This window comes from Eupeodes corollae, chromosome 1 (assembly GCF_945859685.1).
Source record: "Eupeodes corollae chromosome 1, idEupCoro1.1, whole genome shotgun sequence".
Classification (NCBI taxonomy): Eukaryota; Metazoa; Arthropoda; class Insecta; order Diptera; family Syrphidae; genus Eupeodes; species Eupeodes corollae.
In genome coordinates this window covers 62,623,364-62,640,629 of record NC_079147.1, presented here as the reverse complement: position 1 = coordinate 62,640,629, position 17,266 = coordinate 62,623,364, and the positions used below count along the sequence as shown (strand labels likewise).

Genomic DNA, 17,266 nt, shown 5'->3' with positions numbered 1-17,266 from the left:
AAATCTGTATCATAAGAAACGTTAACAAATCTACAGCAAATTGTTTGTCTGAGTAAAAAATAATGAAAGCATCTGACCCGGCCAAGCATTCCTGTGGCTAACAAAAATATTTATTATTTTGAATTATAAAAACTTTTAGTAAACAATATTTTTGTTATTTAATAATCCGAGTCAGATTGTTCAATATCTTCAAAACTAGAAGTAAAAGAAGAAGAAATATATCAATGCATTGGAGATATTTCTTCTTGGTCTTCCTAACATAATCTCAGCTCTTTTTTTTAAGGATCTGACCTAAGAAGCAAGATCGTCAAAATCTCTTGGTTAGTGGTAGTCGGGTCCATGAATTAAAAGTTTATGCACACTTATTGGCATGTAGTACCAGATGTAAAGCTCTAAATATACTTCAGCGAGTAATACAGAGAATTGACTTATATCAATAGTTAGTCCTGAAGCCAAAACTCTCAAGACTATTGAAAATTTGTATATAAGTCGTTCATCAATTCCTGTAATTTCCGCCGTTAACTGTGAGTTCTTGAAAAATCTCCTTGCTGTATTGCCATCACTTGTCGAACCGAAACCAAGCTTAGGCTTCTCGATATTAAGAAATAGTTGTGTTTTAAACATAGTTTGAATTTGCTCTTTTCTTTCATCAAACACTTTCTTCTTTTCGGAGTATTTTCCAACCCGCCGAAGTCTGTACGCTATATGCCACAAGCATTCGAAATATTTTATCCTTGAACGAAGAGTGGATAAACCAAATCTTCAATTACTCCATTTCCTTAGGAGTTGCTCCGCAAAAAAATTGTTTGATGCACAGTTGGTATTTAAGAAATGTTACATTATGCTCCCATCAACCATTGTAAATATCAACTTAAATGAAATGTTTAAACTTTAGTCGTTTTTGGTTATGGTCTTGGGAGTGGGTTGCTCTATAAAAAGGAAAACAAAAAATAAAATATTTTTGCTACTGAAAAACTGATCATAAACAAATTTACCGATCTCAGATTTCATTTTGGTTTCATCATTTCTTAAAAGTTCTGGGCATTAATGAACATGAATTCAATCGGACGGCAAAACATAGAAGAAGAACATCGAAGATTTTTCCATGATTCAACACCGGTACTTTCTTCAACCTATTTTAAAGGTGATAATGCTATCAAAAAAAGATACTCATCTGTGTTTTTCGAATCGGAAAAAACTTGTTTACATTGGCTATGGCCGGAACTTCCGTCAAAGCCCCGTTTACATGTGAAAATGGCATGTGTATCACCCTTTACTTCAGAAATATCGGCAATACTTTCAACAGTTTTTTCCAGAAGTTACTGAAGGTCAACAGTGGCAGTTGTTTCCAAAATGTCTCTTTTTTTCGGAAGCATTTGCTTTTTGAAATTTCTCAACTTATATAAACTAGGAAATAAATCCTTATGAAAATCATTAACTAGAGATCACGATGTATTATATTTTGTTCGGAAAGATCAAGATCTAAGTATAGTGGTAACGTATCTTTATCATCTTACAAGAATCAACTTCAATACCAGATGAATATTTGGATGAATTAGAGACTAAATGATTAACAATTCTTCTCTTTTTCGTCTTTATTGACGCATCTAAAAATGGAGTTTGGGGTCAACCCCGACTAGTATGTGGTCTATCATTAGACGATGTACTTTGTGAGTGATTTAATGATGCTGACAACACGTGTAAGATTATTATTAAGCCAAGCTTCGTGTCGCTTTTTGAAAAGAATATGATTCCTTGAACATAGCTTCCATTTCCGTTCCAAGTTTTCATCAAAGTTTTTAATTTTGGACCATACATTATTAACTAACCAAATTGAAAATTTTGACATTTCTCAACGTTTAAAGCTTACTAGAGTCGAAATAAAAGATTTTTAGAAAGATGTCTATGCGTGCGTGTGTACGTACGTTCGTACGTCCGTACGTTCGCGACGTTTTTTCGTCCTCCATAGCTCAAGAACCAGAAGAGATATCAACTTCAAATAAATTTTGTTATACAGATAACAAGGCAGAAAGATGAAGAAAGGGCTCTCAAGAAAATTGCGTGGGTGCTTTTTTTACCATAGCAGTTTGAAAAAAAGGTGAAAATTTTGGTTAACCCTAAATATCTCACGAACCAAAAACGCTAGAGACTTGAATTAAATTTTATATAATATATTGTAACGTGATACCAAACAGGTATATTTTTTGAAAAAAATCAATATAACGGTTTTTTTATAAACCAATAAAACTGAAAAAAAATGTGTCACCTCCAAAATTTTTAGACTGAAATATGATTTCATCTCTAAAAAAATTTTGTGCAACGAAGAATAATGTTTTTGACATTTGATAAAATTTTGAGAAAAATCTAATTGACAGTTTTTCTTTTTTTTAACAAAAATCTAAGAAAAAGCATTACTTTAAGTTTGTAAAAATTGAATATTGATTCAAATATCTTTTCAAAAACTTGAAATTTGGGCTTTAATCTTATTTTATTTTATTAGAAATATTGTTTTCAACATTTTGAAAAATTTTGAGAAAAATCGAATTGACAGCTTTTTTTACAAAAAATAAAAAACCTAAAAAAAATGTATAAAAGTTGGTAAAAATTGATTTTCGACTGAAATATCTTTTCAAAAATTTTAAATATAGGCTTCCAACTAATTTAATCTTATAAGAAATATTGATTTCAACATTGTATAAAATTTTGAAAAAAATCGAATTAATAATTTTTTTACAAAAAATAAAACTTATAAAAAAAACAATACTAAAAATTGGTAAAAATTAAAAATATTGGCTTCAAATTTATTTTATTTCACAGATAATATTGTTTTTAATATTCAGTAATTTTTATATAAAAATCCAACAGCCTGTTTTTTCATAAAAAAATAGTACGCAAATTTGGTAAAAATTGATACGAGTACATATAGACAAACTTTTAAGCAAGACAAATCGACAGACGGGATGGGAAGTTATCAGTGTGGGTCGCATCCCAGCCTCTTTTTGTTTTATTTTTAAGTATGTAAACCTTAAGAGTATACACTAACACTATTCTGTTCGATACATTTTATTACTCAGAAAATAAGTAACGTCTGGCGGCCCTGTTCTCTTACTCTATCAGCTTTTTCATTAAATTCAAGAAACAAACATATTTTCAAAAGTTAATTTTTTAAAGCTTTGTCTTCTAATATCAGCTCCAATCTACCAGTAAGCAGACTAAAAATCGTTTAAATAGTCTAAACTCCCAGAAATTACATAAGATGAAAATATACCAAAAAAGCCTGAAAATTCTCCATTTTAAATTCTGTTTTATTTTCCTAGGAAAAAAAATATTTTTTTCTGGCATACTTTTTCATTTTGTTTCTTCTTGCTTCTTTATTTTGCATTTATAAAAATGAGAACAAGAACAGAATACACTTTTTTTAAAGGCACAGAATTTATAATGGTTCTACATAAAAAAGACTTGAAATCCCTCTAAACTAGTGCGTTTAAGCTCTTAAATACATATTTATAAAATTGTTGCAAAATTAATAAATATACGTTTTTCATTTAATTTTCGATAAGAAATATTGCCTAGTTTTTGAGATAATGAATATTGAATCAAAAAACGAATGTTTTTTTTATATCCAAAAAATAAAATGTTACATTTTTTTCATGAAATATTTTTAAGACAATAAAAGAGCTTGTGCAGAAAAAAACATCATTAAAAACTTAAAAACAAAATAACGGGTCTATGGGGTTCAAAATAAAAATTAAGAGAATTTAATAAAAAGCTATCGGTTCGTTCTTGAAAAAATACGAATTTTATTTTTTTGACGAACAATTTGGTATTATTACAAACTAACGGAATGGGGGACCAACTTTTTTCAACTTCTCTACCATCATGTTTGATTAAACACTTGCCAAATAGTTCCTATATGAAAGTTATCTTATAACAAAATGTTGGCACTTTAATCTTTGCAATAATGTATGCGGTCAAGATACCAATTTTGTATTTTGATTTTCTGAGGCTACTTTACAGAACATTTTGAAGCAGTTCCCAAAAACTCGTCTATATATAAAGTGTGTGAGTCCACTGATTCAAAATCTGGAGCCACACTTGTAATCGTGGCCATATAGTGGTCATAATTAACGTTCTGGCCATCATTGTCCTTAAAGAAGTACAGAGCAATTATTCCAATGGGCCATAAAGCACACCAAGGTGTCAGTTTTTGTGGATCTAGGACAATTATATTTTTTGAAGTATCAATTCAACTAAAAATGAGTTTTTCGCTAAACAAGGTGTTAGTGTATTCATATTGAATTGTCAAACATAACTAAAAATAAATCACGTGAGAACTGATAAAAAGGCCTCCAGCTAAAATAGTGTTGCCAACTTAAATTTTTAAGACTCCAACATAAAAAAACAACCCATTATAAGGAAGTGTCAAGCTGAACAGCTGTTCATTAGTTATCTCACTTCCCAAGAAAAATAATAAAGAATTCAAAAGGCAGCTGAATATTTTCTCTAATTTGATTTAAGCAAACGCAAGCAATTGCTAACTTGGATGATTTAACAAGTTTAATAAATTAGTCTTTTAAGCTTCTTTAGGACAGCTGTCTTTAGTTTGTCGAACTTTGAAATGGGCCTACAAATAAAATTAACAGAACTTTTGCTATAAATTTGATAATTGTTTCTTACAACAAAGATAAAAGTTCATTCCGAATGAAGAACAGTTTTAAATATCATATCTGGCTAAATTTGTTGAGAAGAAATATAAAATGTTGTTAATATAAAAAATTCAAACCACCAGAACTCATGATATCGTCCGCAGCAATTATTTGAAGCTACCTTTCGCTTTCATTTCAGTTGCGAATTTCAACACGAAAGGTTGTTGCTCGCGCTTCTTGTACCGCAACTCAACGTTCTAAAAACAAAAACTCTTAAATATGTATACAACTTATCATTTTGGAAAATATCGCGTTGTTTTTGTTGCAATATGTGGTGAGTTTAATATTTAGAAAAACAAAACAAAAAAACACTTGTTTAAATTAAATTGAAATTCCAGCGAACATGATGAGTTTTTCCATTGGAGCCTACATGGCATGGGTTTCACCTGTGATGCCAAAACTGCGTAATCAGTCTGCAGACAGTCCATTAAGTTATAGAGTAACTGCCACACAGGAAGGTTGGATAAGTTCTATGGCTTCAATTGGAGCTTTAGCTGGTAAGTTCAAAATGTATTTGGTGAGTTTAAAAGTTTTAGTGTTTACTTTACACGTTTAAATTTCACTTGAAGGTCCTACATACAGGGGGATTTTCAAAATGAAAATTGTTGATAGGGAGAAAGATAGGATCAAAAGGATATTGTTTTAGTTTTTCCACTTTGGTAGGATAATTGGGAAATAAAAACAAGATCATTTTTGAAAAGTCAAACATATATATAATAAGTCGAAAGATGATTTAAACATTTTATATTGCTCTGTTTTTTTTTTTACAACCGACATAAATAATTTATTTGAAGAAAAAAGATAAAAATTTGATCTTTTGTTCTTAGTTCGACATCTTCAGTTTCATCAACTTCGCAGTCAAATTTGTATTTCATCAAATAAACTGTTTGTAAACATACAAACGCGTTTATTTTATTTATCTCTGCTCATAAACAATTATTAACAAAAAATGATTCCAAATAATTATCTATATTTAGATTTAGTCAATAGTCAAAGTAGGTACCTGAATTAACTTGTTTTAAAAATTTTGGTTTATTTCACGCAGTTTTTATACAATTTTATAGGCTTTACTGTTTTCTTCAGCTCTAATCATAAGTTAGGAACAAAATACTAACTTATCAAAATAGAAGTTTATTGACCCATTTGAATTTGATACAGGGCATATCGTAAAAACAAATGATATTTACCATTAACTGCACATTGACTTCATAAACAATTTAATGTCAACATTTTAATTCAGTAAATAGAAGAGAGCCATATATCTGAAGTTAGGCCGTAGAAAATGTCAACTGTCAAAAACCAGAAGTATTTCACGGCCTTCAGTTTGTAATCGGCAATTGCTCTTGCAAAATATCGACAAATAGCACTCTCGATATGATTCTCAACACACAAACATTTATGAGCTTATTAGGGAGTTATTGTAATCGGTCCTATTTGTTCAGAGGAAAAATTAAGACCATTTTATTAGTTGTTTTGTAATTTTAGTAAGTTTTTGTAAAAAAATGTCAAGTGGATTCTTCTAAAAGCTGAAGTAACTTTTACCAACAATATTTTAAATGAATTAAACATCATTCTACAAGTTCTTAAGTCAATATCAACAATTACTTATTAGTCGGAAATCAGTTCTTACAAATTTTGTGTACAATTATATTTTTTTGTAAAAAAAACAATCAATTTCATTTTTCTAAAAATTTAACAAAACAACGTTTTTTATAAGATACAATTAATTTAAAGCCGATGTTTTAATTTGTTGATACCAAATTTCCTTCCAAAATCAATATTTTTGGAAATTTTATTTGTTTTTATTTTTATTGTTTTTGCTGTCAGAAACACTATTTTTTGATGCATATTAAAATTTTAGATTTTATAAACATTTTTTCGCAAATATTCGAGAGGAAAAATATTTTTTTTCAATTTTTTACCTATAAAAGTATAAGAACTTGATATCACGTCACGGCCTTCCTTTACGGCGCTATTCTGTGGAGTGGAATCAAAGACTTACCGAGCCAGAGCATTGGTTTCTATGCGCCGTAAATGATCCAGCTATCTTCTATCCTTCTGTCTAAGTCTACGTCGCTGTACTCCATTCACCTTCTATGCAAACAGGACAGTAGCTCACGCATAAACTTTTCCGCTTTCATCCGGTTTTGTCATAGTTCATGGTTTTTTCCCAAACAAACAGCGATTAGCAAGAGTAGGTAAACAATGTCCTTAACTACCTCAAAGTTACGTTTGTCTATGGTGACCTTTTTAACCGAGACGTCAGTGTTGAAGGCCCTTTCTTGATGACAATATATATTTTGTTTTGCCCTCATTAACCGCTTAAACCATTTTTGCCACCTCTTACAAAAAGCTCCATTAACATGACTCTGATTTCTTCCGGTTATGTCAATATCATATTTATATGCTAGTAATTGGACAGTATTTTGGAAGATAGTGTTAACGTAGGGGCATTATTATCTCAAGAACGAAATCGCTTGACAGTCCATCACTTTGTCTAAAGCTCGTTTTTGCCATTGAAAGGTTCGGTTTAGATGCTTTGAAGAGCGCGGCACTCAAGCCATCTGCTCTAGCGGCTTTGTTAGACTTCATATTATAAATATATGGTAATCTAAACTTCGTCTAAGCCGGGAAGACGGGATTGTTGGCTTGCGTCATCGATATTGAATGGATCGTCCTGTCTGAAAGCGGAATTCGGTTCGTGCGTCGTCGTGGTTATACGCTCTGCAGAAGTGGGCCTTCTTTATCCTCAGCATTTTTTTATATTATGCTCACACTCAAGGGGATATGAATACCCTTCTAATGTACACAGTGCGAGAAATTAAGAAGGGAAGATAGGATTAAAAAGGTGATACCGATTCACATTGGTTTTGAATGTCTGTACATTGTAATGAGTGGGAAACTGGGAAATATTGAGTCTGCGACTAAAGAAAGAATCTCTGTACTTTACAGTACGTTCGAAATTGGGTTCAGGGGCAAACTGATGAGCATTTCTAGAAGAATGGATGTTACGGTTCAATTCTTTGAGAGGAGGAATCCAACTGGCTATTTCATTAGAGCATTGCTTAAGGAAGTAGCGATTAAATAATAAGAAACATGAAACCCTACGACCAACGGTGCTCGAGAGATGCAAAAGTTTCAGTAGGACAACGGTCTCCTAACATTTTTAGAGCTCTCTTTTGAATTCTGTCCAAGAGATTCAAGTGGGTAATAATAGCACCTGCCCAATTATAAGAATTGTACTCGAGTTTCGGTCGAATATAGGCTCTATAGAATATGGATAAATCAGAAGGGGTTAAATACTTCTAGCATCTTCGGAGAAAGCCTACACACTTAGCAGAATTTTCGCGATGTCAAGTGGTTTGTAATGCTCATACCTAACACTGAGCTGTTCAGTCTCGTCGATGCAAGTACCACTCATGGATAGTAGCATTGGGGGAAGGCTACGCTTTTGACGTGAGGAGACAGCATTGAGTTTTCGAAGCATCAAATTCTACACACAATTTAATCAGCTTATAATACGCTGCCGTTTGTAGTCCACATCCGAAGCACAAGAATGAAAATCTACAAACGAATATAAGAAGCTGTCATTAGAGAAACAATTAAATTGGCAAGAAGATTCAGACAAAAGTTCATTTATACATATAAGGAAAAGTGTCGGAGACAAAACGGAGCCCTGGGGCACACCAGCGTTTATTTTGTGGATATCAAATTTGAACCCGTCCAATACTACTTGAATTGAATGTTCCGAAAGGCAATTTCTAACCCAACGAAGAAGGGATTCATCAATACCAAATGCACGCATTTTTGATAAGCCAGCTTGGTGCCAAACTCTAGCAAACGCCTTTGAAATATCAAGTGAAATAATCTTACTTTCTCCAAAACGATGTAAAGATTTGTTCCACTGTTCGGCTTTATCATGGTTCATGGTTTATCCATGAGATCACCAGTGGATCTATTGCAACGAAAGCCATACTGCCGGTCATTAAGAAGCTTCCGTTCTTTAAGAAATTTTTTAAGCTGAAAATTGATCAGAGTTTCCATGACATTGTAAAGAACGGACGTAAGTGCAATTGTACGATGGTGCTAATAGTGCATGTCACTCATTGGCAGCATCGAATTAACAGCATACTGTGCTGCAAGCAAATTGGCTTTATTAATCAAGCTTACAAAAGGATTGCCATTAGAAACGAGCGTAAAAAGTGACGATGACGCACATTTGCGTGCCTGTTGTTTGGCAGTATTTGCCTGCCGACATTCCTCATCAAACTAACAATTCGTTATTTGAAGTCAATATCTCTGCTGGTTTTTGAAATATGGCTGATGAAACGTGAAAGAATGTCAATTTTTCAATTTTGCAAAACGAACCGGTTACATTAACTTTCTATGAGAATTTAATAATTGATGTGGATTTGGCATCTATAGCATCAAAAATAAGGCTGATGCAGAAGTCTCTTTGTTCGAAAATTCTTATTTCCTTACTTTGTTGTGTGTTTTATTTAATGGCCCAAAAAGCGATGTCATATCCATGCTTGCTGCAATTTTAACAGAAACTAACGACAATATGTCAAGATGTTATTTCAATCTGTCACTTACACATCTCTAAAACTTCACAAAATCATTTTCTTTCTCTCACAGTCCCGTTCTTTGTTGGATCATTGGCAAATACAATTGGACGAAAATGGACACTTCTCTTATTCTCGTCATTTATAGCAGTTTCGTACATATTTCTAATACTAACCAACGATATCTGGTTCATATATTTAGCACGGTTTTTGCAGGTAAGTCAAATAAATATGGCACACTTTTAACTAAAAAAGTTCTGATCTTAAATAAAAAACAATCTTATTTACAAATCATTTAGGGTTTCGGGGGAGGTGGTGGAGCAGGTGTGATTCCAATGTATATTGGTGAAATAGCCACCGACGATACGCGAGGAGCTCTGGGTTCTCTAATGACAATCTTCGTAATAAGTAAGACTATTTTAACTTGCTTTAAGATTGACATAACTAAGTAGGTTTTTTTGACAGGTGGGAATCTCTATACTTACATCATAGGTCCACATGTAAGTTACTTGACGTTGCAATATTGCTGCATGGCTGTACCAGTGCTGTTTTTTGTCATCTTTGTCTTCATGCCGGAAACACCATATCACTACGCCATTAAAGGACAAGACGCTAATCTTATCAATTCTCTCCGAATCTTGCGAGGAAAAAGTGACATTGATGTTGAACAAGAAAGAATTAAAATTCAGAGAGATGTCGATGAGTCCATGTCCAATAGAAGCCGAATTATTGACATTTTCCGCAACCGTACTTACAGGAAGGCCCTATTCATTACATGTGGTTTGCTATTTTTCCACGAAATGAGTGGTGCCAATGCAGTGACACTCTATAGTCAATCGATTTTCATGAGTGCTGACTCATTTTTGGATCCAGCTTTTGCGACAATAATTCTTGGAGTAGTTCAGCTGATATCGAATTTCATAACTCCATTTGCCATTGAACGTGCTGGACGTAAGAAGACTCTATACATATCGTCAGTTGGAATGGCGGTACCATTGATTGCACTTGGATTGTTCTTTTATTTAAAAGAAACCAATGGATTGAATATCATTTGGCTTCCAATTCCAGCTTTGATGCTGTTGAAAGCTTCATATGGCTTCGGTTTTGGACCAGTGCCTTGGGCATTGATGGGTGAAATGTTCCCTTCGAATATCAAGCCAAATGCAATGGCAATAGCGTGTGCATTAACTTGGGCAGTTTCTTTTATTGTTACACGTTGGTTTGCTGAATTGTATGTTTTGGGAGCGTTTTATGTATTTTGGCTGTTTGGCGGATTTTGTGTCTTGGCGTTCTTCTTTGTTAAAGTTTTTGTCATTGAAACTAAGGGATTGAGTTTACAAAAGATTCAGGAAAAACTACAAAAACCCAAATAATTTGAAAAATTTCGAAAAAAAAATGTATTGTACCTAATGTTTAAGTAGTTCTTTAAGATTATAATGAGGATTGACATTACAAAGAAAGTTTTACTTGACTATCTCCAACGAATATGAAAAAGACGCAGACATATTTCTTTCATTCCTAAACGTGAATCGAATATCAATCTTGCTGGCACTAGAACCCAAACTCTTCTTGTGCCATCTAAAGTTTTTTTACGGGTATTGCGAGGAATTGACAATTCTTCGAAGAGTTATTCTTGTTATGAAAAGTGCTTTATCAAATAAGCCGTAAATTGTAGGAAAGTTAAATCTAAGGAAATAAAGCTAAACAATTAAACTTTCTTCCATGTTCTTGAATTAAATATATTTAAGTAACTTTTAAATCGTAAGGTTAAGTTATATTGAAAAATCTGTTCAATCGCAACTATAAATTTAGTTTTAAAAATGGATTTATGATAGGTAATACCATCATCCATAAATGAGTCTTAAGTGTAATGCGGCCTTATTCAAGTATTGGTATTTATTGCATATTATGAATTATGAGATAAGAAGTTGGTCCAAATACATGTTTACTACAGAATTCTAAGAACTTTATCAAAAGTGAGTCAACTCGCTCACTAAAATAAGAGTTGTAATACTGAATTATGAGATTCACTCAATTATCGCTATGTTAACCCCTATAATTTCTGACATCTAAAATTCAATTCAATAAACAAAAAAACTATAACGAATGAAAAGAAAAACTAAGTGATAAAATGAAAACCCTAAATAAATTTATTAATTTAATGATTTTAAAAATGAACAAAATATGAATTCTAATGCATTTTTTATAGAATTTTACAGACCAATCTGCTAAGAGGAGTAGATTGGAGCTATATTTATATATTTTTTTTTACAGGGGGAAATCTTCAAAAGACACTTGGCATTATTCGGCACCAAGTAGTGTGGGACTTTTAACCACTAAAACCACCTCTTCATCAGGACCAATCTTTAAGGATCGACTACAGATTTTTCTTTCTTAACTTTGTACAATCACTTTGGGGGAAGTTTAAACTTTTAATACTTTCCCATGTTTTTTTAGACCATAAGCTCATGAGGCTTTGTTCTTCTTAATCTCCGAAAATGGTTTATTATATTTAAGACGGACTCCATTTCAGAATTAGTATGACTTTGCAGTCTCTGGTTGTGCGATACAGAGTATTATTTAACAACTTTTGTAACCATTTCTATTTGTAAGTCACGATGTAGATCGGTATTTCTTATGTACCAAGGTGCATTAACTATTCCACGAAGGACTTTGTTTTGTAATTTTTGGATGATGGTATTTGATGATCGGTATTTGTTTTCTTTGTGCAGCCCTATAATTGGATTCCATAGGTCCAAACAGGATTATACTTGATTATACAGCATTATTTTGTTTTGGATTGATAAATCAGAGTTGTTACCACGTAACCAGTACAAAGTCATTACAAGGTATTAAGCCGTATTGGCGTAAGGTACAGCTTGATTATTAATGAATATTATTTATCTTTTTATTTGTAAAGTTTAAATGTGAAGATTTTGTTTCATTGCGTTTGATACGCCGTTTTTCAGTCCAAGGTGTCAATGTGTCGACGGCATTTGGTAGTTTTACTGCTGCCTTAGAGACATATTTGACAGGTACCAAAATTGCGGTATCATCTTTTGCAGATGATGCCATAATGGTGTGATTACCAACTGAAATATCCCTTGTGTATAGTTAATACAGGGTAGGACCTAGGACACTTCCTGTGGTACACCGGCTTCTATTTTCTTCAATTCCGAGTATTCTCGATCTTTCCTTACTCTAAACAATCGGTCTGAGATGCAGACCCCTCTTTACCACTGGGCCCAGGCCCAGGGCCCCCAATCACCAGGGGCCCCCACATTGCTAAAACATCACTTAACCTCTATTGGTCTTTTTTCAAGAAAAAAATATTTCGATATAATTTAAGATGCATAATGAATGATCAGAATTTGTACTTTCCTTGCTGAACAACAACCTTTGGTGAACAATTTAAATCACATTCCCTGCGAAATTATATGTGTGTTGATCCGAAAAAAGGAAGAAATCTAAACAACAGAAAGAATTAATGGAGAAATTACCGAAACTGACATTGTATTTCACTTCAATTGCAGGAGAAACGTCTGCAAGTAATCAATAATAATCAATACATTAATCTCTACACATACATCATTGTATTCGTATGTGGTCAGCCTTATTGTGAGTGTCACTTTTATAGATTTCCATCCAGAAAATATGTCAAATTACATACAAATTTTTATTTTTCCGGAAATCCGAAAAAGTAAAAGTCCAAACTTCATTTGTAAAAAGAAATTAAAAATGTTCAAACACACATTTTTATTTCATACCTAAGTCATTTTCTTCAGAAATATTTATACATTAAAGGGGAGCTGCATGACAATGAGTCGTCATCTTCCCAAGTTGAAGAAATTTCGTCCTCCACATCTTCTAAAAATTCCGGAGATGAATCAAAAAGCCAGGGGCAGGGCCCTAATCATGAAACTGCAACAACTCGGATTGTAGTTGTTGTAAGGTTTTTAGCTTCGAGTGGGCTTCCATTTTGCGGTGCTAATGAGATCCTCGGATCTCCCAATAACGGGAATTGTTTGGGATGCATTGAGTTGCTTAGCGAGTTTGACCGGTTTTTCGCAGATCATTTAAGAAAATTTGGAAATCCATAAAGTGGTCATGCGTTTTTTCAGCAAATATCTGTAATGATTTTATTCATATCATGGGAAGACAGGTTTTGAAAATCATTGTAAAAAAAGTCAAAATGGCAAAACATTTTTCAGTGAGCGCTAATGTTGATCAACTAACATTTATTATTCGCTACGTAAAACGAGCCTGTTGGTTTTTGGACTTTATTCCAATTAACGAATATAGATCTGATTATTTAGCGGAAACCATACTGAAGTTTTTGGAGGATCATGACATTTTGATAACAGATTGATAACAGATTTCAGATTCCAAAGCTACGGCAACGCGGCAAATATGTCAGGAAGGTTTTCTGGTCTGCAGGCAAGAATAAAAGTAAATTGTAAATTTTCCACTTTTGTAGAATATGCAGGGCACTCATTAAACTTGGTAGGAGTGCATGCGGCTGGGTGTGTCTTAGAAGCAACCAAATTCTTTGACATTATTTAAAAATTGTTAAACTTATTTTCGGTATCTTCTTATCTATGGAGTGTGTTGACTGCTCATTTAGGCCAGAGAGGAAGCATTTAGTCTTTGCAAAAAAATGTCTAAGCTTGAATTTACCATACTTACAGAACTTTGGAACTCTGTATTGCAAAAAATTAATAAAACAAGTACTTTACTTCCTAACCAAAATATTACCCTGGATATTGCAATAAATTTGCTGAGTGAGCCAGACAAAAACCCCGGATTCTGAATATAAGGACCTTCCTGAAAGGATGAGGTGCAGAAGCTCACGATATACTGTTTTTGACGGCTCTGGGACGTCAGTAATTCTGAGTTCAAAAGAAAGATTTAAAATTGAAACCCTTCTTCCCATTGTCAACACACTAAGCGTTCATTTGAAACAGCAACTAGGTTCGTATACAAAGATTGGCAAACGTTTTCACTTTTTTTCGATTAAAAAATCTGAATTCAAAAGACTTAAAAGAGAACTGCAAATCTTTTGCTAAATTTCACACCGGAGATTTAAATCGAGATGAACTACATGCTGAATGCCTGTATTTAAAAGACTACTTGAAAATTAGTCGACACGAAAATGAAAAAAGACCGATTCATTAAACTTTGTTTATTTTAGTTTTGAATTTTTATATGAGATATTTATTTTCTGTTTTTATTTTTAATATGTTTATGTTTATGTTTTAATTGCTGCAATAACTAATTATCTTTTTAATGAACTAAAAAAAATGTATTTATTTCCAAAACAAAAAGAATAAATATCAATTCAAAGCTATATGATTTTTTCTGTATACCTTTATTACATAACATGACATTTTTATATAATCATAAAGGGGCCCCGTTTTCGAACAGTGCCCAGGGCCCCCAAAGGAGTAAAGACGGCCCTGATTAGATGAACGATTTAAATATTTCAAAGTACTGCCTGGGAAGACCCCTTTGCAGTTTAAACTCAAGTCTCTCATGCCAAACCTTGTCAAAAGCTTGAGCAACATCTAAGAAAATAGCTGAACATACTTGTTTTTCTTCTATTGCTTTTTCTATAACATCCGATATTCTTTAAACTCGGTCTATCGTGGAATGTTTATTTCGAAAGCCAAACTGATGGTTTGGGATTAACCTTCTTTCTTCTATGATTTTGCTAAGTCTCTTCAGAAGCAGTTTTTCAAAAACTTTTGCCATAATTGGTATAAGCGATATTGGTCTGTAAGCCGTCACTTCTGTACGTGGTTTACCTTGCTTTGGTATGACAATTACTTCAGCAGTTTTCCAATGGTGGAGATCTTAAATTTATAAAACTAAAAGCCTTTCTCTAAAAGCACTCCAGTGTGTTTTCTTATTTACAAGCTTTGGATTACTTTTTTCTAGTACTTCCGATTCACTTAGTGATAGAATCACTGAAGTATGATCTGATGACAGGTCATAATTACCTTCGACACTAATGTGATTTCGTTTGGTTCCTTTAGCTGCGAAAAAGTCAATAAGGTCCGGTATTTTGTTAGTATCGGAAGGCCAGTAAGTTGGCGACCTGGAGGAATAGAATTCGCAATTGTATTTACGGCCTGCTTGGAAAAGTCTTTTGCCTTTTGTTGAACCCCAATGGGTGTGTTTTGCATTAAAGTCTCCACCAACAAGAAAGTGATGCCCACGAAGATTAAATCTGTGTAAAGTCACCTTCTGTCGGAGCTATATATGAAAACTTAATATGGCCCAAAGCATCTACAATATCATAGATGATGAGTAAGTACATGTTTCTGTATTCTGTGTTCTGTTGTTTGCTAGGAGTTTCGTAAAGGCACGTATTGCTATAATAATGGTTGGTTTTGTTTGAATTTACATCCCTCAGAAAAGTTGATTCCAAGATATTTGACGGATTTTTTTTGGGTCTTGATACAGTGAGAGTCAGGGATAAGAGTTGTTGAATAAAACATTGTCTAACGCATCCAATAGAACCCATCACAAAAACATGGAACGCACCTAGTGTCCATTTTATTTTTATCCAAGCATATCTATATCAATCTCATTCACGCGATTCAAATCTTTCCTTAAGCGAACAATCAGCTTACATTCATTATTCTCTAAATAAAATTCTATGTATACTTGGTTGTACATTTTTTCTCTTTTATTTCAACAAGAGTTTTCATTTTGTTTCTAAACCATTCTTTGAGGCTGTTCTGAGCCAAGTTAGTTCTTTTATTCTATAGAATAAAAGCAGAGAACGATTTCAGGGCTTATAGAATGAACTGAATCGTTATCGAAAAGAAGTGTCGCTGTTTGTATGTTATTGACAATTGGTGGCGAAGTTTAAAGCCACCACCGATTATAAAATTGGAATGGTTTTGGAAGAATGCTTAATGTTCGTTTGGGATGCGCTTATTTATTTATTGTAAAGGGACACAAGGAGAAAGTACTCATTGTTGTCCAAAGTGAGGCCTACGCAAGTCACCTCGAAGGTGGTTAAACCAGGAAGAAAGACCTTACCACAATGAAGAAATGAGTTAACTAAAACAGCAGTGCAAGTTTTAGTAGAAGTATTTTTATCCATTTGGAATAGAGAGTATTTTGCAAAGAATAGCTAATGCCTTGAGTCTAATCCAGTCTTAGAGAGCATAATGACGTTGGGTTTATTTGAATTGTATTTTCATAATTTCGGTCACACCAATTAATAGGAATCAACGATAACGAAGTTTGTTACTCTATTACTAGAATATTCAATACGAAAAAAAAAGCTCTGATTTCTTTAGTTCTTCATGAGCTCGTATTGGCAAAATTCTGAGTTCAAATTCGCTTAGCAAAAAAGGTATAAAACAAATATTTATTTCGAAAGTGATTCAGTTCATCGAAGCAGCTTTTGACAGTGTTTCTATAGAACGATTTCTATTCATACTTTCGGATTTAGTACTGTCGAATCATTTACTAAAGCTTATACAAAATTTGCATCATCAAATAGAAGAATTTGGGCTGAAGTAACACGAGGATCAACAATTATACCGCTAACTAACTGGGCCAACGTTTCTGACCCAAAGACGAAGCTTTGTGCAGGCGATTCAATCACATACGCAACAGATGATGGTGCATCTCCAGAAATCGCTGCCAGAAGAATACTCCCACAAAACACCTATATAAATACTACCTTCAGTGGGGAAAGTCAACAGTATCAAAAAAGAATTCATATGCTTCCGGACACCAGTCACAATCATCAGAAGAAAATAAGTATTGCTACACGCTGTGATGAAGTGAAAGTGAAGTTTCCGAGTTAGCAGCCAAAATAACAACTAAATACCTAGAGATCAACTTTATTAACAAAAATAAGTTCAAGAAGCATGATTACCTAATGTTGAAAACATCATTTGCATTTAGTACAACCATTACTCAAGAGGCGACCGGGATTGAGTAAAAATACGAAGCTGCTTGTATAGAAACTGA

General features: G+C 33.2%; 1 protein-coding gene across 1 annotated transcript; it reads left to right on the top strand.

Annotated features, from left to right (window-relative positions):
• The first annotated feature begins 4,853 nt into the window (after positions 1-4,853).
• On the top strand, positions 4,854-10,742 carry LOC129941123 (facilitated trehalose transporter Tret1-like). Its single transcript, XM_056049674.1, has 5 exons — positions 4,854-4,980; positions 5,045-5,203; positions 9,345-9,487; positions 9,571-9,679; positions 9,737-10,742. Exons 1-5 carry the CDS (start codon positions 4,926-4,928, stop codon positions 10,642-10,644), a joined length of 1,374 nt encoding a protein of 457 aa, XP_055905649.1. The 5' UTR covers positions 4,854-4,925; the 3' UTR covers positions 10,645-10,742.
• The last annotated feature ends 6,524 nt before the right edge of the window (positions 10,743-17,266 follow it).

Excerpts from the sequence above, each read along its gene's own strand:
- LOC129941123 (XM_056049674.1), top strand. The coding sequence starts at position 4,926 with ATGTATACAACTTATCATTTTGGAAAATATCGCGTTGTTTTTGTTGCA. Across the intron at positions 4,981-5,044 it reads TGTTTTTGTTGCAATATGTG|CGAACATGATGAGTTTTTCC; the intron begins GTGAGTTTAATA and ends TTGAAATTCCAG. Across the intron at positions 9,488-9,570 it reads ATTTAGCACGGTTTTTGCAG|GGTTTCGGGGGAGGTGGTGG; the intron begins GTAAGTCAAATA and ends CAAATCATTTAG.